The 27,604-nt window shown below is 37.0% G+C and overlaps 1 protein-coding gene across 1 annotated transcript; it reads left to right on the plus strand.

Moving 5' to 3' along the window:
* Window positions 1–256: 256 nt before the first annotated feature.
* LOC119599231 lies at window positions 257–8,738 on the plus strand. Its single transcript, XM_037948968.1, is given in 11 exon segments — window positions 257–296; window positions 399–968; window positions 2,951–3,254; window positions 3,296–3,423; window positions 3,994–4,128; window positions 4,638–4,984; window positions 5,660–5,766; window positions 7,958–8,052; window positions 8,155–8,433; window positions 8,435–8,707; window positions 8,709–8,738. Coding segments are annotated over 11 exon segments (2,280 nt in total). The 5' UTR covers window positions 257–284.
* Window positions 8,739–27,604: the final 18,866 nt, after the last annotated feature.

Here is a 27,604-nt window from a genome sequence, read left to right on the forward strand (position 1 = left end):
TATATATATATATATATATATATATATATATATATATATATATATAAATCTGTTGTACATCAGTCGATATGTGTCTTTAGGTGCGTAGAAAGTTAGACATACACAGGAACATACATAGGCGGGTCCTTCATATCATGTGGGCGTGCTCTACTCAAAGCCAGTTTCTATTTTTGCAATGGACTGACTTGGTGTTCTGTGAAGGTCTTGCGTGGGAGCAGGTATATAAGGAGCCAGACGCATTGCGGAGTCACATCGCCCTGTTCCGTCTCAACAATCCTGCAGAGATGAAGTACTTGGTATGTAGGCTTTCGGCATGTTCATCTGTGAGCAAGATAAATGTTAATTTTGCAAAGTGACTGACTGCTTAAATGTGTGTTTGATTTGACATTTTTTTGCAGGTGTTTGTGCTCGTGGTGGCTGCCGCTTGCGCTTCTGAGGTGGAGAAGCGAGAGGCGGAGCCAAGCTATGGCTACGGTGTCCACCGCCACGCCTACTACCGCCCCTACCACACCTACCACAAAAGGTCCGCTGAGCCTGAGGCCGAAGCCGATCCTTCGTATGGTTCTTACCACTATCCAGGCTACTACCGTCCCTACGGTTACCACAACACTCCTTACATCCACCATCATTACAAGAGGTCCGCTGAGCCTGAGGCCGAAGCCGAGCCCTCTTACAGCCCCTCCAACTACTACCGCCCCTATTCCTACGGCTCCCAAACTCACCACTACATTCCCTCTGTCCACCATCACTACAAGAGATCTGCTGACCCCGTTGCTGATGCTGAAGCCAGTTACGGCTACAGGTCGTACCATCCCGTGCACTATCACTCCTACCAATACACACCCTATACTCACAGCCACTACAAGAGATCTGCCGAGCCAGAAGCTGATCCTGATTTCCTTTATGGCCACCACCACCCGTCCCATAGCGGAGCTCACTATGGTTACGGTTACCGCGCTCACCACCACTAAGGGAGTTAATATGGCCTGAATGTATCTAAAAGAGGTTTATTTTGAACATTCATATTGAAATAAAATCAATATAAATATATTTTGTTTATGATTTAAAAATCCTAATAAGAAACTATAAGGTGGCCTTTGATGCTGCATCTCGTCCTCTCCGCTCTCCCGCTCTGGCTGCCCATGCTGGAGGACTGGTCGCTGGCTGTCACTTTTCTCGTTTTGTTTTATTTTGTCTGGTTTTGTCGTTTTTATTCTTTTTTGTTTTATTTATTTTTCCCCTTTTTATCTGGTTTTCTATAAGTGTATTATTTGTAATTTAATACCGAGACATTCTAATGAACTTATTTATATTAGCTTTTATTCTTTTTAGTACTTGAAACATTCTGTAAACTTTTAAGGTCTCGTTTTTACTTCATTCTGATTTTGAGTTTAAGGGGAAACGTTTTATACATTTCCTTTACTCTTTCTTTTAAGCACATCGCCTTTCTTTTTCTATAATTTTTATTTCTGTGCTTTTCATTTTACTTTTATGCATTTTTTTGTATGTTTTAAGTATATTTGTTTAATGGAAATATTTAAAAAAAAGTTTGCCTCTGACGTCACCGAGGCAATATAAACAAGATTTTTCAAACAATAAAGAGTTGGTCAAGACAGTCAGCGAGTGTTTTACGTTCAATCCCCAGTGATAAAAACCGGCATTGTCGCCATATTCCAAGTGAACAACGATTATATATACACAGCATACAGTGTACACACACACATACACGTGTATATATATATATATATATATATATATATATATATATATATATGTATATATATATATATAAATATATATTCATATATATGTATATGTATATGAATATGTATATACATATGCATATATGTGTATTTTTATTTGTTTATTCATATCTATATACACATTCATTTATACCGTATATATTTATATGGATATATATACACAGATAAACATATATACATACATACATACATATATATACATATATATATATATATATATATATATATATATATATATATATATATATACATTTGTATACACACACACACACACACATATATATATACTATATACATACATACATGATATATGTATATATATATATATATGTATATATATAATATGCACACATATAGACACACACATATACATGTGTGTATGTGTGTTAGTATATGTATGTGATATATCATGTATAACTTTACTTATATATACACATATATAAATAGATATAGATACGAGTTCATGCTGTATATACATACACATATGTATATATTCATATATGTATATATTCACGTATATATACACACATTTAGATGCATGCATACATGCATACATACGTAGGTACATCAATATACCAATAAATTAATAAACATGTATATATACACATATACACACACACACACGTATAGATACACATATGCATACCTATTTACATACATGCATGCATATTGTATACTTATCTACATATCAAATACATGCCTATTCATGAACCTGAATACATGCAAAGAAAAACGCATACATGTATACATACACAGGCACATGAATGAAATAATAAATTAATATGTTCATATATATATATATATATATATATATATATATATATATATATATATATATATATATAAAGCTGGTGTATATCAATTGATCTGTTTATTTTGGCGCGTAAAAAGTTGGACTTCGGAAGTTCGCAGATGTGTTAGTCGCATGTATGAGGTTAATAAGGATGAATGACTAAGACCTGAAGACGGGTCCTTCATATCATGTGGGCGTTTTTACTTCGTTTGTTCGTTCGTTGTTCGCCGGAGTCACATCGCCCTGTTCCGTCTCACCAATCCTGCAGAGATGAAGTACTTGGTAGGAAAAGTTTCGGCGTGTTCACTGTTCTGTGAGCAGGATTAACGATGTTTAATTTGTATATTGAGGGATTTCTAAAATAAGTGTTTAATTTAACATTGTGTATCCTTAGGTGTGTGTGGTCTTGGTGGCTGCCGCTTGCGCTTCTGAGGTGGAGAAGCGAGAGGCGGAGCCAAGTCGTGGCTACAGCAATGGTTACGGTCTTCACCACCACGCGTACCCCCGCACCTACTACCACCCCTACAACACCTACCACAAGAGGTCCGCTGAGCCTGAGGCCGATGCCGAGCCTTCTTATGGCTCGTCCAACTACTACCGCCCACACCCCTACATTCCTTCCATCTACCGTCACCACAAGAGATCTGCTGACCCGTTGCTGAGGCTGAAGCCAGTTACGGCTACAGTCATACCATCCCGTGCACTATCACTCCTACCAATACACACCCTATACTCACAGCCACTACAAGAGATCTGCCGAGCCAGAAGCTGATCCTAATTTCCTTTATGGCCACCACCACCCGTCCCATAGCGGTGTTCACTATGGTTACGGTTACCGCGCTCACCACCACTAAGGGAGTTAATATGGCCTGAATGTATCTAAGAGAGGTTTATTTTGAAAAATCATATTGGAATAAAATCATTATAAATATATTTTGTTTATGATTTAAAAATCCCAATAAGAAACTTCACAAAGAAAATGGAACATGGAAACGAAAGTCAATTATAATAAAAAAAAAAAAATGACACAAATAGGGAACTATGACAGTCAGAAATTTAATCACAACTAGGTAATTGTATTTAAGTAATTGTACTCGATATTGTTTTTTCTTCTTTTTCTTTTTAAGCATAACTACAAATCACATCATACAAATTACACACTGGCACACTGAACAACTGCAGATAAACATATAGACATAGGTACTTTTGGATCTGATATATATATATGACGTTTTGATATATGGGTAAGTATTATTCTATATAGAAATTATATTTTTCACAAACATTTTAAAGTACTGTTAAATTAATTTTATCCTATAACATCTCCAGAATTCTTGAGTACATGCAATGAGTCAAATAATCGGTGGGACTGACGGCGACAGGGACGCATAGTCACATCCACCATTCACCTCCAGCACGTGCTCGGCCCATCTCTAGATCCTCATAACAGATCTAATCAATCTGGCTTTCTCTGACCGGGGTTTTCGGGAAGAAACAGCTCGTTGGATAAGACCGTCCACGGGGAGGCGAGCACTGAATTGTACAAGTAGGAGGTCTTATGCTGGTCTCACGGTATGCCTGCTGCTTGAAGACATGTTCTTGCTAACTGTGCCCCTAACCGGTACAAGGACCTGTTGCAAAAGGCATTAAGAGCTACATAGATACACAAGTATATATATATATATATATATATATATATATATATATATATATATATATATATATATATATATATATATATATATATATATATATATATATATATATATATATATATATATATATATATATATATATGTGCGTGTGTGTGTGTACCTGTAAATGTATATATACTGACACACACATATGTATACACACATATATATATACACATATACATGTATGTTGCATTTATAATGTAGTGTAATGTATAATGTAATCGAAAATAGAAGCGATCCACTCCCATGGAATTTATTCGCGCCTAGCTTATCATATACAAATATATGCATATATACATACAAGTATGCATAATATATATACATATATGTACATATATAATATAAGCGTTTGTGCTCCTGGTGGCTGCCGCTTGCGCTTCTGAGGTGGAGAAGCGAGAGGCGGAGCCAAGTCGTGGTCACGGTGTCCATCACCACGCCTACTACCACCACTACCACCGTTTCCACAAGAGGTCCGCTGAGCATGAGGCCGAAGCCGAGCCTTCTTGCCGAGGACGCTATCGTCCCTACCACAGCACTCCCTACGTCCAAAACAACCACAAGAGGTCCGCTGATTCTGTTGCTGAGGCTGAAGCCAGTTACGGCAACAGGCCATATTACCCCGTGCATTACCACTCCTACCAATGCACCCCCTATACCCAAAGCCATTACAAGAGATCTGCCGAGCAAGAAGCTGATCCTAGTTTCATTTATGACCACCACCACCTGTCTGTGTACCATCCTTCCCACAGCGGAGTTCACTATGATTACGGTTATCACCAAAAAAGAATTGAGAGCTAATATGCCCTGAATATATCTAAAAGAGGTTAATTTGAAATTTGGTATAGGATAAAGTCAGTTTAAATATATTTGTTTATTATTTCAAAATTCTGATATACTTCACATATAAAGATAATGTTTATCTAACTCAAATATTACACAGAATATATGTACAGATTTTTACAGAGAAAGCTGAACCTATTTGATTTGGTGTGTTCATTTGTTTTCATTGAAATAATTGTCTTATAATATGCTTTTATGCAACATTAAACCAGTTTGCATATTGAAATATCTGCATTACCTCATACTCTATTACAGTAGAACACCAGGCTATATATGAGTGAGGAATAAATGCACAATATTGCTCGAACATCTAGTTTAGATCTTATGTGATATAATATGGTAGACTGTTTGCATAGGTTTTAATCTATATACTGAATATGTTTATTCCACCTTAAATTATCTGCAATAATTATTCCCAGAAATTTCGTATGAGTGTCTTTCTAGAAGTGTATTTTATTCTTAAACGAGGTCTACTATCCCGTTGCTGAGGCTGAAGCCAGGTAAGGCTACAGGTCATATCACTCTGTAAATTACCACTCCCATCAATACACCCCCTATACTCACAGTCACTACAAGAGATCCGCCGAGCCAGAAGCTGATCCTAGTTTCATCTATAGTCGCCACTACCAGTCCGTGTACCGTCCCTACCATAACGGAGCTCACTATGGTTACGGTTACCGCCCTCACCACTAATAAGGCATTGGGAATTTATATGCCCTGAAGTTATCTGATTTTCTTTTGAAAATTAACCGTAAATAATATAATCAAACTAAATCAATAATATTTATTATTAAAGAATCCTGATTAGAAACTACAGAGAAGATGAAATAGAGAAACATATTGGAATGTAAATGAACTATACAAGCAACGAAACACACAGATAGGTAACTGACAGTCAGAAAATTTAAAAGTTACTAGAACTGAGGATAACTGTAATTTTAATTGAGTTGTAAAGCACTTAAGTTATTGCATCTGTGACTGACTTTTTGGAAGCATAATAATGACCTCATGCAAACATTACACTCATAAAATGAACACCCACAGATTGGTAGATGAATAGATAAATGGTAAACCTGAAATGTGAGAAGTTTTATACTTGTGCATCTGATAATCGACCCAAAACATTGGAATCTAGTCGAGTTTAGTTTGTCGGTACCTGTAAAATTATCCCAGAGAAAGCTTAAAGTAGAAATCTCAGAGTGGAAGGCCGCTTCCTCACCTAGACACGTTTTGTTAGGGATGGCATCAGGAAGAACTAATAGATACTAAAACGTACGGTGCTTTTATTAAGATCCTACATTTGTATTTCTTTTCTGTCGTCAGTATTGCTAAAGAAAACTGGTTGGCAAAGAACCAGGAAAAATATAGTTATGGCCAACCTGCAATTAGATAGAATGAAGTTAATAGCGATTATATATACAGTATACAGTATATATATACACAAATATACATATATGCTGTATATATGTATATATATACACATACATATGTATACTGTATACTGCATATGTATTCGTTATTAATTTCATCTTGGTTCTTTGCTAGCCAATTTTTAGCAATAATGAAGACAAGAAGGAAATATAAATGTGTTTGTATATATATAAACACACATACACATTTATATTTATGAACACAAATTCACTTATATTGCATCTATGTATATTGAAACACACACACACACACCTGTCTATATATATATGTATATGTATGTGTATACAATATATACATATACATCCATCCATCCACATATGTATATATATAAAGAAAGAGAGGTATTACACTCACCTATATATATATATATATATATATATATATATATATATATATATATATATATATATATTCATATATATATATTCATATACACACACACACACACACACACACACACACACACACACACACACACACACACACACACACATATATATATATATATATATATATATATATATATATATATATATATATTTATATATGTGTGTGTATTTGTTTTGTGAGTATAGGTATGTGTATGTGTTATATGTTTCACAAATCTTTATATATACATATACATATATATACAAACATATATATATATATATATATATATATATATATATATATATATATATATATATATACTTACCTTCATATATTCATGTATACACACACATGTACATGCAAGCAAATAGAACTTGTTCTTCACTTCACTTCACTTGTTCGACAGGAATTCCACATATAGATGCATGCATACATGCATACGTACGCATGCACATAAATAAAACAAATGAATATATACATACATACACACATATATTTATATGCATAATATATATATATATATATATATATATATATACACAATTATTTACGTATACATATACATATATAGATGCATGCTTATATATACATATACTTGTATACATACATACACACATTTATACACAATATAATATATCCATACATAATATGTACATGCACATTCAAGAACATGCAGGTATTCATACACACAAAAACACACATGCATATATACATCTACAGGAACATAATTAAACCAATAGATAGGGGAACACACACACACACACACATATATAAATCTGTTGTACATCAGTCGATATGTATATTTAGGTGCGGAGAAAGTTAGACATACATAGGAACTTTGTTTTTAATATTTTATTTTCAATTATGTCAGTTGCAGATGTGCAAGAAAAATTCCTAATTTCAAGGAACTGTTATCACATTCGTGGAATTAATGATGATCAATGAATAAGACACCCAGGTAATTCCTGGGGGCGGGTTCTTCATATGATGTGGGCGTGCTGTACTCAAAGCCAGTTTCTAGTTTCTATTTTTGCAATGGACTGACTTGGTGCTCTGTGAAGGTCTTGCGTGGGAGCAGGTATATAAGGAGCCAGACGCATTGCGGAGTCACATCGCCCTGTTCCGTCTCAACAATCCTGCTGAGATGAAGTACTTGGTATGTAGGCTTTCGGCATGTTCATCTGTGAGGAAGATAAATGTTAATTTTGCAAAGTGACTGACTTCTTAAATGTGTGTTTGATTTGACATTTTTTTGCAGGCGTTTGTGGTCGTGGTGGCTGCCGCTTGCGCTTCTGAGGTGGAGAAGCGAGAGGCGGAGCCAAGCTATGGCTACGGTGTCCACCGCCACGCCTACTACCGCCCCTACCACACCTACCACAAAAGGTCCGCTGAGCCTGAGGCAGAAGCCGATCCTTCGTATGGTTCTTACCACTATCCAGGCTACTACCGTCCCTACGGTTACCACAACACTCCTTACATCCACCATCACTACAAGAGGTCCGCTGAGCCTGAGGCCGAGGCCGAGCCCCCCTTACAGCCCCTCCATCTACTACCGCCCCTATCCCCAAACTCACCACTACATTCCCTCTGTCCACCATCACTACAAGAGGTCCGCGGACCCCGTTGCTGATGCTGAAGCCAGTTACGGCTACAGGTCATACCATCCCGTGCATTATCACTCCTACCAATACACACCCTATACTCACAGCCACTACAAGAGATCTGCCGAGCCAGAAGCTGATCCTGATTTCCGTTATGGCCACCACCACCCGTCCCACAGCGGAGCTCACTATGGTTACGGTTACCGCGCTCACCACCACTAAGGGAGTTAATATGGCCTGAATGTATCTAAAAGAGGTTTATTTTGAACATTCATATTGAAATAAAATCAATATAAATATATTTTTTATGATTTAAAAATCCTAATAAGAAACTATAAGGTGGCTTTTGATGCTGCATCTCGTCCTCTCCGCTCTGGCTGCCCATGCTGGGGGGACTGGTCGCTGGCTGTCACTTTTCTGTTTGTTTTTTTGTTCGGGTTTTTGGTCGTTTTTATACTTTTTTTTTTTATTTATTTTTCCCCTTTTATCTGGTTTTCTATAAGTGTATTGCTTGTAATTTAATACCGAGACATTCTAATGAACTTATTTATATTAGCTTTTATTCTTTTTAGTACTTGAAACATTCTGTAAACTTTTGAGGTCTCGTTTTTACTTCATTGTGATTTTGAGTTTAAGGGCAAACGTTTTATACATTTCCTTTACTCTTTCTTTTAAGCACATCGCCTTTCTTTTTCTATAATTTTTATTTCTGTGCTTTTCATTTTACTTTTACCCATTTTTATTTGTATGTTTTAAGTATATTTGTTAATGGAAATATTAAAAAAAAAGTTTGCCTCTGACGTCACCAAGGCAATGTAAACAAGATTTTTCAAACAATAAAGAGTTGGTCAAGACAGTCAGCGAGTGTTTTACGTTCAATCCCCAGTGATAAAAACCGGCATTGTCGCCATATTCCAAGCGAACAACGAGAGGCGATCACAGAAGATAATAAGCTAAGTGCTGACGCACCTGACATTTTTTGCTTAGAAGCTAGACGTGATCATAAAAGAAATTATTGAATAATTTTAACATCTTTGTTTTAATAATGAACTTGGTTGGTATTCTTTCCCTTTCTACTTGTAACTTTTAATTTTTTATGGTAGGAAGTCTGAGTGATTCTAGTTTTCTTCTTGTTTTAACTTCACCAACCCCGGGTTTTATGCTGCCGTATTTAAGTTTTAGGTTTGGGGATTTCTTTTTTAAGCCTTCAGCTGTGACGCCAGACTTGCTGGTTCGGTTTTATTTTAGTAGTAAGGCCTTCAGCCAGACTAATATGCCCTGAATATATCTAAAAGAAAGTTATTTTGATATTTGGTATAGGAATAAAGTCAGTTTAAATACATTTTGTTTATTATTTAAGAATTCTGATAAACTCCACAGATGAGGATAAGTTTTTCTTAACTCAAATTATACACAAATATATGTAACAGATTTTTACAGAAAAAAGCTGAACCTACTTGGGGAGAAAAAACTCTCAGTCAGGCACCTTACAATATACATTATGATTATCACAGCAATATCACAGTCATTGGGAATTGGTATCTAGTCAGTAAATATCTTTTCTAAACAGGATTTAAAGAAATTTAAACTTTCAGTCTCCTTGACTGAAAGTGGCAATTGATAAGCAATTGAAGTTTATATTTGAAGTTGGCATTTCGAAAGTGTTTTGTCTTGAAGGGCACCTATCAATTCTTGTTTGGAATATAACAATATAGTGGGTTAAACAAGGCTTTGTTCTGGAGACGACCATGTGAAGAAAACTCATGAAACCGACTGATGTTCTTGTAATTGTACCGCAATCGGTGATTATAGTTAGAAAAACTATATTCTAATTATTAATGAATTTACCAAAACAGTGGGAAAATTTACTCGGGTTAGTTTGGCGGTACCGTAAATTTATTCAGAGAAAGCTTAAAGTAGAAAACTCAGGGCTTCCTAGACACGTTTTAGGGATGGTATCAGGAAGAACTAAAAGATAAAAACATATAGTGCTTATATTAAGATCGTACATTTGTATTCTTTCCAGTCGTCAGTATTGCAAAGAAATGGCTGGCAAAAAAAAAAAAAGGCAGTTAAAAACTTTATATATACACAGTATACGGTGCACACACACACAAAACACGCACAACACACAAAACACACACACACACACACACACACACACACACACACACACACACACACACCCATATATAATTATAATAATATTTTAAAAATATATATATATATCTGTAAGCCCAAAGTATACATAGTTGTATATGTGTTTTATTGTGTATATTCTAACCTACAATGTGATAGAATTAGTTAATAAGCACACCACACACATACACGTAATATAATATTATTATATATATATATATATTATAATATATATATAATATATACATAAATATATAATATATATATATAAAATATATATATATAATATTAGCTCTTACAATACATATATATATATTCATATTATGTATATGTATATGCATATGTATATACATATGCATATATGTGTATATCTATTTGTTTATTTATATTTATATACACATTCATTTATACCGTATATATTTATATGGATATATATACACAGATAAATAAATAAATATCTATCTATCTATCTATCTATCTATCTATCTATCTATCTATCTATCTATCTATATAATATATATACACATTTGTATACACACACACACACACACACACACACACACACACAACACACACCCCACACACACACACACCCCACACACACACACAATATATATATATATATATATATTTTATAATTATATATACTATATTTCATACATACATAATATATGTATATATATATGTATATATATGTATATATTCACGTATATATACACACATTTAGATACATGTATATATACACATATAAATACACACACGTATAGATACACATATACATGCCTATTTACATACATGCATGAATATTGTATACTTATCTACATATCAAATACATGCCTATTCAAGTACATGAATACATGCACAGAAAACGCATACATGCATACATACACAGGCACATGAATAAAATAAATTAAATATATATATATATATATATATATATATATATATATATATATATATATATATATATAGCTGCTGTATATCAATTGATCTGTTTATTTTTGCGCGTAAAAGTTGGACTTCGGAAGTGTCGCAGATGTGTTAGTTGCATGTATGAAGTTAATGAGATGAATGACATAACACCTGAAGACGTCCTTCATATCATGTGGGCGTGTGTTACTTAAAGTCAGTTTCTATTTTGTAATGTACTGACTTGTCGGCGTTCATCAAGGTCCTGTAAGGAAGAGGTATATAAGAGCCAGACGCATGCCGGAGTCACATCGCCCTGTTCGTCTCACCAATCCTGCAGAGATGAAGTACTTGGTAGGTAGAGTTTCGGCGTGTTCACTGTTCTGGAGCAGGATTAACGAGTTTTAATTGTATATTGAGGGATTTCTAAAATATAGTGTTTAATTTAAATGTGTATCCTTAGGTGTTTGTGGTGTTGTGGCTGCTGCTAGCGCTTCTGAGGTGAGAGAAGCGAGAGGCGGAGCAATCGTGGCTACAGCAATGGTTACGTTCTTCACCACCACGCGTACCCCCGTACCTACCACCCCTACCACAAGAGGTCGGCTGAGCCTAAGGCCGAAGCCGAGCCTTTCATACCGAGGTTACTACCGTCCCTATTCCTACGGCTATCACAATACTCCCTATGTCACCAACACCATTACAAGAGAATCGGCCGGCCTTCATACCGAGGTTACTACCGTCCCTATTCTACAGACTAATAAACACTCCGTATGTCCACCACCATTACAAGATGGTCCGCCGAAGCTGAGGCGAAGCCGAGCCCACTTACGGCTCGTCCAACTACTACCGCCCACACCCCTACATTCCTTCCGTCTACCGTCACCACAAGAGATCTGCTGACCCCGTTGCTGAGGCTGAAGCCAGTTACGGCTACAGGTCATACCATCCCGTGCACTATCACTCCTACCAATACACCCCTTATACTCACAGCCACTACAAGAGATCTGCCGAGCCAGAAGCTGATCCTGATTTCCTTTATGGCCACCACCACCCGTCCCACAGCGGAGCTCACTATGGTTACGGTTACCGCGCTCACCACCACTAAGGGGTTGGATTTAATATGGCCTGAATTCATCTAAAAGAGGTTTATTTTGAAAATTCATATCGAAATAAAATCAATATGAATATATTTTGTTTATGATTTAAAAATCCTAATAAGAAAATGGAACATGGAAACGAAAGTCAATTATATAAACAACCAAATGACACAAATAGGGAACTATGACAGTCAGAAATTTAATCACAACTAGGTAATTGTATTTAAGTAATTGTACTTGATATTTTTTTTCTTTTCTTTTTACGTATAACTACAAATCACATCATATAAATTACACAATGACACAATGAACATTTACAGATAAACAGACATAAGTACTTGTGGATCTGATATATATATAATATGACGTTTCGATATATGGATAACTATTATTCTTTACAAAAATTATATTTTCCACTAAGATTTTAAGATACTGTTAAAACAGTTTTATCCTGTAACATCTCCAGAATTCTTGAGTACATGTAATCGGTGGGACTGACGGCGACAGGGACGCATAGCTACATTCACCATTCACCTCCAGCAAGTGCTCGGCCCACCTGTAGATCCTCATAAGAGATCTGATCAATGTGGCCAAGTCACGCCTTCCTAGCTAGCGGCTTTCTCTAACCGGGGTTTTCGGAAAGAAACAGCTCGTTGGGCAAGACCGTCCACGGGGAGGCGAACACTGAATTGTACAAGCAGCAGGTTTTATGCTAGTCTTACGGTATGCCTGCTGCTTGAACACATGTTCTTACTAACTGTGCCCCATGGTCTAGTACAAGGACCTGTTGCAAAAAGCATTAGGAGCTACATAGACACACAAGTATATATATATATATATATATATATATATATATATATATATATATATATATATATATATGTGTGTGTGCGTGTGTGTGTGTGTGTGTGTGTGTGTGTGTGTGTGTGTGTGTGTGTGTGCGTGCGCGTGTGTGTGTACCTGTAAATGTATATATACTGCACACACACACACACACACACACACGCACACACATATATATATATGTATATACATATGGGTCGTTATAGGTTTTCCACATACGCGTCGAACAGTCAAAACGAAGAGGTAGACTAATACGGCCGTGAATAATTTCATGTTTATTAGCAAACGTTTCAGAGATTAATCTTATCTCTATCATCAGTGCTGTAATAGTGCATTAGACAACAGGAAGATATTGATTAAAGAGGTTCTCTAAATTTAAACAAACAATAATATCAAATTACAAAAGTGAGCAAAAATATAGGTATAGTATAATATAATATTTTGTTTATGATTTTAAAATCCTAATAAGAAACTTCACAAAGAAAATGAAATAAAAATGAAATCAATTATGTAGACAACCAAATGACAAATAGGGAAATTACGTGAGAAATTTAATCCAACTGGGTAATTGTATTTAAGTAATTGTACTTGTTATTGTTTTTTTTTGTTTGTTTTCTTTTTATGCTTAACTACAAGTTACATCATGCATTTACATACTGACATACCGAACATAGGCATTTGTGATATATAATAATATGACGTTTCGATATATGGATAAGTATATTTTACAGAAATGATATGTATATGTATGTTGTATATATATATATTATATATATATATATATATATATATATATATAATATATATATATATATATATATACATTCCTTCCGTCTACCGTCACCACAAGAGATCTGCTGACCCCGTTGCTGAGGCTGAAGCCAGTTACGGCTACAGGTCATACCATCCCGTGCACTATCACTCCTACCAATACACCCCTTATACTCACAGCCACTACAAGAGATCTGCCGAGCCAGAAGCTGACCCTGATTTCCTTTATGGCCACCACCACCCGTCCCACAGCGGAGCTCACTATGGTTACGGTTACCGCGCTCACCACCACTAAGGGGTTGGATTTAATATGGCCTGAATTCATCTAAAAGAGGTTTATTTTGAAAATTCATATCGAAGTAAAATCAATATGAATATATTTTGTTTATGATTTAAAAATCCTAATAAGAAAATGGAACATGGAAACGAAAGTCAATTATATAAACAACCAAATGACACAAATAGGGAACTATGACAGTCAGAAATTTAATCACAACTAGGTAATTGTATTTAAGTAATTGTACTTGATATTTTTTTTCTTTTCTTTTTACGTATAACTACAAATCACATCATATAAATTACACAATGACACAATGAACATTTACAGATAAACAGACATAAGTACTTGTGGATCTGATATATATATAATATGACGTTTCGATATATGGATAACTATTATTCTTTACAAAAATTATATTTTCCACTAAGATTTTAAGATACTGTTAAAACAGTTTTATCCTGTAACATCTCCAGAATTCTTGAGTACATGTAATCGGTGGGACTGACGGCGACAGGGACGCATAGCTACATTCACCATTCACCTCCAGCAAGTGCTCGGCCCACCTGTAGATCCTCATAAGAGATCTGATCAATGTGGCCAAGTCACGCCTTCCTAGCTAGCGGCTTTCTCTAACCGGGGTTTTCGGAAAGAAACAGCTCGTTGGGCAAGACCGTCCACGGGGAGGCGAACACTGAATTGTACAAGCAGCAGGTTTTATGCTAGTCTTACGGTATGCCTGCTGCTTGAACACATGTTCTTACTAACTGTGCCCCATGGTCTAGTACAAGGACCTGTTGCAAAAAGCATTAGGAGCTACATAGACACACAAGTATATATATAAAATATATATATATATATATATATATATATATATATATATGTGTGTGTGTGTGTGTGTGTGTGTGTGTGTGTGTGTGTGTGTGTGTGTGTGTGTGTGTGTGTGTGTGCGTGCGCGTGTGTGTGTACCTGTAAATGTATATATACTGCACACACACACACACACACACACGCACACACATATATATATATATATGTATATACATATGGGTCGTTATAGGTTTTCCACATACGCGTCGAACAGTCAAAACGAAGAGGTAGACTAATACGGCCGTGAATAATTTCATGTTTATTAGCAAACGTTTCAGAGATTAATCTTATCTCTATCATCAGTGCTGTAATAGTGCATTAGACAACAGGAAGATATTGATTAAAGAGGTTCTCTAAATTTAAACAAACAATAATATCAAATTACAAAATGTGAGCAAAAATATAGGTATAGTATATAGTATAATATATTTTGTTTATGATTTTAAAATCCTAATAAGAAACTTCACAAAGAAAATGGAACATAAAAATGAAAGTCAATTATGTAGACAACCAAATGACAAATAGGGAACTATGACGGTGAGAAATTTAATCACAACTGGGTAATTGTATTTAAGTAATTGTACTTGTTATTGTTTTGTTTTTGTTTTTCTTTTTATGCTTAACTACAAGTTACATCATGCATATTACATACTGACATACCGAACATAGGCATTTGTGGATCTGATATATATAATATGACGTTTCGATATATGGATAAGTATTATTCTTTACAGAAATGATATGTATATGTATGTGTATATATATATATATATATATATATATATATATATATATATATATATATATATATACATATATACACACACACACATTTGAGTGTGTGTGTGTGTGTGTGTGTGTGTGTGTATGTGTGTATGTGAATAGAAAAACACTCTTCCGTGTTGAGACAATGGATGGAATTCAGGTGGATTTCGAAACTAGTATCATTTTCAATAAATCAATGTTTTGTATTGTGGGTTTTTCTTCCCTCTGTGTGTGTGTGGATGTGTATGTATAATAATAAATAACTATATACAATATATATATATATATACATATATATATATATATATATATATATATATATATATATATATATATGTGTGTGTGTGTGTGTGTGTGTGTGTGTGTGTGTGTGTGTGTGTGTGTGTGTGTGCGTATGTGTGTGTGTGTACCTGTAAATGTATAAATACTGTGTGTATATATATACATATATACATGTATGTTGCATTTATGCATCATTATATAATGTATTTATTATACACGCACACCTGTGTATGTGTGTGCGTGTGGACTATATATCTAATTAATCATCGTCTAGTACATTTTATGGATTTCCACGAGAAAAAATGCTGTAATCCTAACTAGCATTAATTGCAAATGCAGTTGAGAAAAAGAACAAGTAACCATAATTGTAAACAGAATCAACCCTCTCCCATGGAATTTATTCGCGCCTAGCTTGTCATATACGAATATATGTGCATATATACATACAAGCATGCATAATATATATACACATGTACATACATAATATAAGCGTTTCTGCTCCTGGTCACTGCCGTTTGCGCTTCTGAGGTGGAGAAGCGAGAGGCGGAGCCAAGTCGGGGCCACTGTCTCCACCACCACGCCTACCACCGTTTCCACAAGATGTCCGCTGAGCCTGAGGCCGAAGCCGAGCCTTCTTACCGAGGATGCTATCGTCCCTACGGCTACCACAGCACTCCCTACGTCCACCACAACCACAAGAATTCCGCTGACCCTGTTACTGAGGCTGAAGCCAGTTACGGCTACAGGCCATATTGCCATATGGCCTGTAGTGCATTAGCACTCCTACCAATACACCCCCTATACTCACAGCCATTTCAAGAGATTACAAGAGATTCCTAGTTTCATGTATGGCCACCACCACCTTTCTGTGTACCATCCCTCCCACAGCGGAGCTCACTATATTGACGGTTATCACCACTAAAGCACTGAAAGCTAATATGCCCTGAATATATCTAAAAGAGGTTTCTTTTGAAAATTGGTATATGAATAAAGTCTGTTGATATATATTTTGTGTATTATTTAAGATTTCTGATAACCTTCACAGATAATAATAATGTTTATTTAGCTCAAATAATACATAGAGTATATGTACAGCTTTTTACAGAGAAAGCTGAAGCTATTTGAGAGAAAAACTCTCGGTCAGGCACCTTACAATATACAATATGAATATCACAACAGTAATAAGAATTCATGAATAACGTCAATGGGAATTAGTATCTAGTCAGTAAATATCGTTTTTAAACAGGATTTAAAGAAGTTTAAACTTTCACTCTCCTTGACTGAAAGTGGCAATTGATGAGCAATTGAAGTTTGTATTTGAAGTTGGTATTTTCAAAGTTTTGTCTTTGTCTTGACCTATCAATTATTCTTGTTTGGAATATAGCAATATATGGGACTAGACAAGGCTTTGTAGACAGATAGAGCACAACAGTATGTATTTAATTTCTCATATTTAAGAATTTTCAATGTTTTGAAAGATTCTTTGGTGTGTTCATTTGTTTTCACAGAAATAATTGTACTTATAGTACGCTTTTGTGCAACATTAAACCAGTTTGCATATTGAAATACTTGCATTACCTCATACTCTATTTCAGTAGAACACCAGGCTATATATAAGTGAGTAATAGATGCACAATATTGCTTGAACATCTAGTTTAGATCTTATATAATATGGTAGACTGCATAGGTTTTAGTGCATATACTGAATATGTTCATTCCACTTAAAATTATCTGCAATAATTATTCCCAGATATTTCGGATGAGTGTCTCTGTCTAGAAGTGTGTCTTATATTCTTATAAGATCAATTTGCGTTGGGACAACCTATTAAAAATTAGGTAGTGATTATTTTATTTATTTATTGTGAATTTGTTACTTTATAGTTAATAATTTATGGTTTATAGTACTAGTTAATGTTGGGAGATGAGAATCACTTAGAAATAGCACTGATTCATCTGCATATGATACAAAATTTAACGGTTTACTTGCTTTCACCAAGTCCTTTATGAAAAGGAGGAATAATAATGGTCCTAACACAGATCCTTGCGGAATTAAATATTCCTTTATTTCAAAATTAGATACTTCACTGTGGAACTGAACACACTGTCTAAGATTTTCTAGGTGTGAGTAGAACCATTTATTTGAAACACTTCTGATACCATAATAATTCAGTTTGGAAAGTAATACGTCATGAGAAACTGTATCAAATGCCCTGCTCAAATCAATAAAAGCTCCAATAGTAAATTAATTTCTGTCAAAACCTTCAAGTATATGACCAGTAAGATACATTAAATCAAGTTCAGTTGATGTTCCTTTTCATAAACCATATTGAAAGTCAGTTAAGATGTCTTGTTCCATACAGAAATCATCAAGTCTGGCACATATGAGTTCTTCAAGTAATTTACTAAGAACTAATATTGTAATTAGACTGTAGGTTTGGATAAGTTTATTATCCTTGTATATTGGGGTGATCTTAGCTATCTTTAAGGGACCAGAAATACACCTAAGGTAAGAGATGAATTAAAAATGTAAACGAAGGTTTAGCAATGGAATGAGTGGCAGACTTAATTGCTTTAACTGGGGACTGATCATAGCAGAACTAATTTTCATTTGATTGATTTTTCTTGTGATTTCATGTTCTGTATAAGGAGTTATAGAGAAAATGTCATCATTGGCTTGGCCAAGATAGTCTCAGAAATCAGAGGTGGAACTATCGTTCAGGTTTATTGCAAGATCTTTTCGTATATTAGCAAAATAGTAATTGAATTGTTTAGCTATTAAAGTAACATCGTCAGTTTCACTTCCATCAATTGTGTACCTGTCATTGGTGGTCTTACTAGCTGTACATAGCATGTTAATGATTTACCATGTCTTTTTGCAGTTTTTAGCTTGTTGTTGTAGCATATGTTTGTAATAATTTGATTTAACAGCTCAAACTGCAGTTGTAACCTTGTTTCTAGCTCTATGAAACATTTTTTTTTTATATGTGATAGGTTCCTTCGCAAATTTTCTTTGAAGCACATTATTTTTTTTTTACTTTGGTTAGCTCTTTGTTTCTGATGTTATATAGGGTTTGTGGCCATTCTTTTTCTGTTGTCAACCAAAGAAAATTTTCTGTTTGAACCATGCATCATATTATTAAAAATTATTCTAGCGACATTGGATCTCTTGCAGAATATACCAGATGCCAATTAACATCATACAGATAGTCCATTAATTCTGCGCGATTATTGCATTGATTTTTCTATATTTGGAAAAATGGTTTTGTTATCTGATGCATAGCTATAAAATGTAAATATCGAAAAATGATCAGAGATGTTACTATAAAAAATTTCCGTTTATCATGCATCTAAAATATTAATAGGCCATATGTGGTCTATACATGTTATCGATGTGACTTTTGTTGGTTTGTCAAGGGAAATTGAAGAATGAGTGAAAATGTAATGAAGCAATGAAATTATTGACATTAGGGTAAACTTTCTTTGTGTAAAAGGTCAATATTAATATCTACACCCAAAGTAACATTGCTTTTTTCATCATTTAGTTTGTTTAAAATGTTGCTTAATGTTTCCATAAAAAATATGATGTTCCCTTTTGGTTTTCTATAATATTTCTTACTATAATATTTTTTGAAGAATGGAACTGGTGCAGCGAAGACAGTCATTAGATGTTATATTTTAAAAAAATTCTTTTGTAAATAAAAAGTATTCTTCATATACATTTATTGGTGATTACATTGTATTGTTGTAGATTCTATAGATGCTCTTATCTTCACTGAGCTAAATTTTCCCATACATAAAATTCTTCGAAAAGGAGGTTCAATACCTGTTGAATAAATGTGTCAAAAATTTCTGGGCAAACTTTGTATGTTGTAATAAAGGAGCGAATATGCTTCACCTAAACATCAAGATTCAAATGCTGGTTTGGGGAGTAATGTTTAGATTTAATTTGTTTTTTAATCACACATTATCTAAAAATATATCTGGATCAGATTCAGATACAATATCGCCACCAATGGTTGCAAAAAAGAAAGGGTTTCATGTTATTAAAAACGTCAATCATGGTACTTCATCAGCTACTAGAGTGTTTAAATATAATTTTAAAAAAATCTATCACATGTTAGGTAAAACAACACTAAGGAACCAAATTTTTTACGTTAGAAGGAAAATAAGTCAGCAAGGCACTGATTATAAACTGATTGCTCTTCTTTGGCGTGTCGTAGTTAACTGCAGTTTTACTTGTTTTGCCGAATAAGGTAACTGCGACAAATCTTCATGGGTTGCGAGTTCCCCAGCTGCAGTATTCCCTCTGTCGCGGTTAGCTCAGTTATGAATTATCGTCTTTGGTAGAATTAAATTTTTAAAACTCTACGGGCTTATCCGCCAACTTTCACAAGTTTCACTATTATAATACAGTTGTAAGCCTAGTAACACCAAAGCAGGACGTCATCAGGATTTCTCCTGTGTTCTGGACGATTTTACGGGGATAAACCCCCTCAACTGGGTTGTCCTTATACTCAGAGTGTGCGTGGTGTGTGTGTGTGTACATACACCAAATTGTGTCGGATATTATGGTCAGGGACTCTAGAAAAACAGTGCTTAGTAAAAATTACGAATACTGAGTGTGATGCTAAGGTAACAGGGTGCTGTACCAACGACCGTTGGCGAGACCTGGTGAATGTATGTGTGACAGCACTTGACCTGGCGCTCGCACCCTCCCCGCGCCCGACCGCAGGGAATTAATCACCCAAGAAGCGGACGGGACAACCACCCCCTCACTGTCCTACCATGGATGAGGGTGGGGACGCGCTCGATGCCCCCCAGTGCCAGTGCCAACTACCACCCCCTCAACCCTCCACCCTATGGGAGGGATTGATTCCACCGAACATAGGGATGTGAACGATGTGGATTCGACTGCCGACCCTGATGCTGATAACGAGGGATTCCAACTCGTTCAGACCAGAAGGAAAAAAGTGAAAACCATGCCGAATAACACCAGCAACCTGACCAAGAAAGCAAACGGAACGACCCAAAAGCGCGAACCCATCGCCCCCCGGGAGAGGTACATTAGACTGGCCTTTCCTGAGGACACGACTTCCGTCGATAAAATAAGGTGGATGAGGGAGGTCAGCCAGCTGCCACCCCTCCAAGAGGAAGGCCCGCTAGACATGGTGCAGGGGTGATGGATATCCTCACGCTACGTCTGTGTACGACGAGAACAACAACAATATGTGGCCCTGATGATTAATGGCACTTTTGCGGGGATCTCTCTGCAGAACAAAGACGACTTTCAGCCTAAAAGAAAAAATACGGGAATTCCTGGTTACCAGGTTTCCGAAGGAGGCGGCCGCTGAGGAAGCACTGCATCTTCCGGGTGTTTTTAAAGCCCGGAGGATCTATAAGGACGGACAGCCCTTGAACAGGCTCATCATTGTATGGAGCGGTGAACAGCCGCCACCTACAGAGTACCAATTCTTTGGTAGATACATAGAGCCGAGCTCCATTCGACAGTGGTGCTCAGAGGTTGTAGTCTGCTACAAGTGTCAAGGTTATGGCCTCGTAGCTAAATATTGCAGGAAGGACCACAGCGTCGTCGTGCTGACTGTGCAGGAGTCACCAGGCAAAGGACTGGCTCCTGCAAGAAACGACGCTGAAAGGACAACGACAAGAGGGAAGCCGCCACCATCGTGTTGAAGAGGTGCGTCGGTGCAGGCGGAAGGTGTGGACGGCCTGGCACCAACTGGCCCCCACAACCCGCACGCATCCACGAGCACCCCACCCCCCACCTGCCCCGACGTACCCATCGACCCCGCGGAGGCGATGCCCAGCCAGCAACACCACACCCACCCAGCGGCCGCGTGGGACGTCACCAACCCACAGGACTTCCCGCCACTGCCAAGGGATTCCCCATCCTGAGGAAAAACCGTGCCACAGAGAAACCATTGGTGAAAAAGGACATGGACACGCCGAGAGGAGGGGAAATAAGAGCACAGGCAAGAGATTGCTGACATGAAAAAAACATTCAGGCAAGGATTGCTGAATGAAAAAAAATGATAATGGAGAACAAAAGTGATCGTGTAGACAGGAAAATGTGCGTCTGATGATTTAGTGATGTTAGTGATGGTTGAAAATCCGAAGAGGTCTCTATATTAATTACGCACGACAAAAGTGACGCGTGTAGACAGGGAAAATGTGCGTCTGATGATGTTTACTGATTGTTGAAAATAGAATCGAATGAGGTCTATGATATTATTATTACGCACGTGCGTTTGATGATGTTAGTGATTGCTGACAATACGAATGAGGGTCTCTGATATTATTATTACGCACGGCGGACCATCTGAAAACAGTGACGCAGTGACCGTAAAAAATGACGCTTGACGAAGATGCGTGAAACGGCCGATCTGTGGGACATCACTCAGAAAATGCTATCAGGTACGGATGAGCGTATAGTATCAATCTGCGGAAAGCGCGCAAACGATAAATAAACAAAGAAGATACAACACAAATACGTAAGCAAGTCAAGAAATATTGCCGGTATAAAGAGTTTCATCAAACAGAAAATTTGACCCAATCGTTAACATTAGGTGTGATGGGGGAAAGGAAAAACACTTTACTTTTTTTCATGTGAATTACGTGGTGTCACACCGTCGAATTAATGACGTGCTTACTATATCAATAAACAACAATGTTGACGTTATCTGTTTACAAGAGCCTTAACATCAGCCACTAAAATAAAAACCGCCCCTCGAATAGAGGCTACCACTTACTCTATACGAACCACAGAATGACAGGCCTATGACTTATGCAATGACCCACATACCGCATAAGTGGGCAGAATCTAATGACAAAAATGTGCAGTATCAGCATTTACAATATTCGCACAGCCTCTGGGTTTTTATCTCTGACCAAGTATACGCAAGGGTTGGTAGAAAGTTTCAGACTGATTCACTGCCCAACTTTCAAATCACGGCACAAATGCATGGGAGATTTTAATGCTAGACATTATACATTTGGAGATAGTCAATGAAATGAAAAATGGGAAGAGGTTCCGACTTTTGTGAACAACAGATCTATGACAGTATATGATTAGAGACAGGCAACACTCACGTGGCGGGGGGCAGGCTAGATTATGTAATATGAAGGATCTTGTGATGGGAAACGTCAGAAGCAGCTTGCAACAGAGCTAAGCAGGACCACTTTGCAATGTAACGAAGATACGTTGTGATAATACTCAGTCACCAAAAACAAATAGGGTCAAAATTTCTATCACCACTTACTTGAGCATCACTTAAATACTATCTATGATTGGTACAATGGAGTACACAAGTAACAAGTGGTGATTAAATTTTCCATGGACATGACAACAGGGTCACGATTACTACAACATTGAGGTCGTCCAAAGAAAACCTCAAGAACCAGCAACCTCACAACGCTCAAACAAACCTAAGTGGGTCGGTGACCCTACATTATTTAGGGAACAAAAGCTCCCCGAGTTCAGGAGCTTTATGATATCTAACAAGCAGGATAATACCCGTGACCTTATAGAATTCTTTAAGGCTACAAACACCTACGGGGAATCCAAAAACTCATTTCCGAAATGAACAATTTGAACAGTTCCTACAAAGCATTAACAATAAACACCTCAATGTCGGAGGTCTGGAAAAAAAATAATCGAATTTCAGGCAAACCAACTAACACCCGCAGTTCCATAGTCCTCTTGCAACAAGCAGATATGCTCCTTAGTCACTGGCTGGAGCGTCTAAATTGAGCTCACTCCACAACTATTCAGGATCACCTTAGTCAATCTAAAATGCACGCAAATTGCCATGAGAATTGGAGTTCTTGATATGACCCCTCAAGACTTTGCTGAGATCACTGAGTGGGAATGAACAATGCACTGATCGAAGGAAAAGCGTCCGCACAGGTGAGATGGGAATGACCTTAGGTCCTCCGTCTTAAGCTCAGGTTACATGTAATCCCCTTTTGCACCATAAGGTTAAGTTTGTCACAGGTTATTCTGCTGGCCACCTGGACAGCAGTCTAATCATCCCTATACCGAAATCAAACAATGATAAATACCGACAATCATTAACCTCATGTGTATGCCAAAGTTCTAGAAAGGATAATTTTGGAACAGGACTAGGTACAGGTTACAAGTTTAAAATATTTCACAGACTGTACGGATTTCTATCGGGACGTAGCACAAAACATTGCTTTGCAGAGTACTTTCACACTCTAATCCAGACAAGAACACGTTTTCTTGACCTTAAGTCACTTTTGACATTGCAAACAGAGCAGGTATCCTAGAACAATTAGTAAGCTTGGCATCCGGGGTAAGATATGAACTGATAGAATGTATCTCTCGAACAGATCTGCAAGTGTCCTGTTCAGGGGAGTGAGGAAAGTTCCACTTCACAGTCTTTGAACCTTGGGACGCCACAGGGAGGAGTTCTCAAGCCCTATGCTGTTCAATGTCCTCATGCAACACGCTGGTGGCAGATAATCCCACTTGGGGGATGGTGAATCCATTATATGCTATTGCTGATGCATATGCGTCAGAGCACACAACAAGGAGATGAAATAATTCTCGACAGAATCACAGCAAAGGCACATTGAGTGTGATTAGAATTTCCGCTGAGAAAACAATGGCTTCTACAACCCATGTACATAACCCCCACCCACTTTTCGCATAGGTGACCAAGGAGCTCGACATTGCCACAAGTATTTAAATATATTGGGGGGATGTAAAAGATGAAAGACCTGGTTCCCCTCTCTAAAGAAGAGACTCTGGGAGAGATGAAACCTTTGAAAGTTCTTGTCGGAAGAGAACATGGGCATCATTGTAAGCTCACTAGACTGTTTTGACTTGGCTTTTATAAGGGCAGTTGTAGACTACATGCATTGACTTGTTGCAGTGTAAGGAATCAGCATAGGTTTAGTTTGGAGTAGTGCAAAATGACGCTATGAGGATTATCCTCGGCGCCCCGAGAACAGCAAGGATAGTAACATGAGATCAGAATTAACTTACCATCAATTCTGATAGAATAATATTATTTCCACCATATTGGGGTCAAAGCTCGAGGAACCCTCGCTATTCTCTCAGATTTCCCAAAAACAAAACTGTCAACATAAATCACGCAAGTAGACGTGACAAATCACACACCCGCGCGCCCTCTGATACCAAAATCTCCATGAAACATATAAAACTCAATGTTCCAATTAGTAAAATACCAAAAAGGTCGCTCCATTCACCATGGAAAAATTCAACATTGATCGGGCACCTTACATGTCTAACCCACAAAAAAAAACAGGTGCATAACTGTGTGTTGAAAACAAATGGCGCTAGCAACGGTAACGGAACACACAGCATCTATGGGTGATGATGCATATGAGTGTTACGCCGACGGTTTCGTACAGTCTGGATACAAAACTGGTTGTGCTTGCGCTGTTACAAAAAATGGCTTACTACAACATCAAGTTAAATATGAGAATACAAAAATGGGCCAGACTACACAAACGGAGCTGGCAGTATTACTCCGCGCAAACGGAATTCTTAGTATCGGGGCTTCTGAGTGTTTTCTGTGACTCTCAAAAGTGCTCTCGGACGCTAAATCTTTTCCAAAGCAGGTGGCGAGAAGGAAATTGTGAGTTGCATAAGCGTAACGTAACTATGCAAACAGAGCGTTAATTTCAACATCAGTTTGTATGTATACCATCTCAGTTGGCATACGCAAGCACGACCACGTAGAACAAATTGGCGAAAGAAGCTGCAGCAAGGTATTGTGACATAGATCTTGGGATGCCTCCTGTTAGGGTTTGCACATATATTGAAAAGTCTCATACAGAAGACATAGTAGATCTGATTAACACTCAAAGGCCTAAGCGTACCATAAGGCACTACGAATCCCCCAGTATAGAGATGGCAAGCCTCATATGGGTGGCACCGAAGTCAAAAAAAACCAGTCCGTGTGACGTGGTTATTGCCAGAATACGTTATGTTACAGAATGATTGGCAACTGCACGGGCAAGAAGTGCAAGATGAATCTACATGTAGACGTGTAACGAGAAACAATAAGAACGCTTGAGCAGTATATCTCGGAATGTCATGTGATACAGCCTTTCAGACCACCTAACATGCAGGTATAAAGAAACTATGTGAATATTTGCATTCATCTGATACATTGGAAGATATACTCGTACTATACCTTAGATTTACTATGTGATAACTACCGTAAGCAAATAACATGTTATTCAAACACAGTGGCAAAAGCATTGTAAGTAATAATTTTGTATTGAGATGATTTATATTTCGATTTTACCGTGTACAACTACAGTAGTTACAGACTACTGTACAATGTCAGATATATGAAAACTGTAATCATGATGCCCCGCCTGAGCAGATACCAGGGTGGTAAATAAAACTTACTTAACTTAACCTTCACTATTTACTGCATAATTTCTTCAGTTGTGGTAGCACTGTGGTCAGACTTAGGTCAAGGCAATTGGCCGAAAGGGAATCTAATAATTGAGGAATCCAAAACAAACCACAAACAACAAAAAAAAAAAATCCTTTCCCCGATGTGCGTGCGTCTGCCTCTGTGCGTGTTGGTGAGTGTGTGAGCGTGTGGAGCGGTATAGTGTATGTGTGCGTTAAAGGCATGTGTGTCTGTGTGTTGTACGTGTAAGTGTGAACAAGGTAATACGTAAGGGCTAGTCGCGTTTGTGCGTGAGCATGCGCGAACGTAGTACGTGTTAGGCGTACGTGTACTTCAATGTAGATTTATTAAACCACCTTGCACATTTACATAAAAACTAAATAAGCTCTTACAAACATGTATCATGTTGTTTATTATGAAAAGAAATATTTTGGATTCATTACTCCGAATCTAATTTCTTTAATTTCCAATGGTCTCCCCTCCCCCCATCTTGCAGGCTCTCCTATTTACGAGCTGACACTTAAAAACAAAGAAAACCGGGAAAAGAAAAAACGAGTGCAGTTTCTGGTGTTTTCTAGGAGAGTGACAGCGTACAATTACACGAACAAAGATAATTAGCTTTACCTTCCATATCAGATCACAGGTCATGTTGTAATCCACTGTCGCATGGGGTCGTTCCAAGGTCCGAAAAAAAGATTAAAACCAAAACACAAAAGGC

Source organism: Penaeus monodon, chromosome 42 (assembly GCF_015228065.2).
Source record: "Penaeus monodon isolate SGIC_2016 chromosome 42, NSTDA_Pmon_1, whole genome shotgun sequence".
Lineage (NCBI taxonomy): Eukaryota > Metazoa > Arthropoda > Malacostraca > Decapoda > Penaeidae > Penaeus > Penaeus monodon.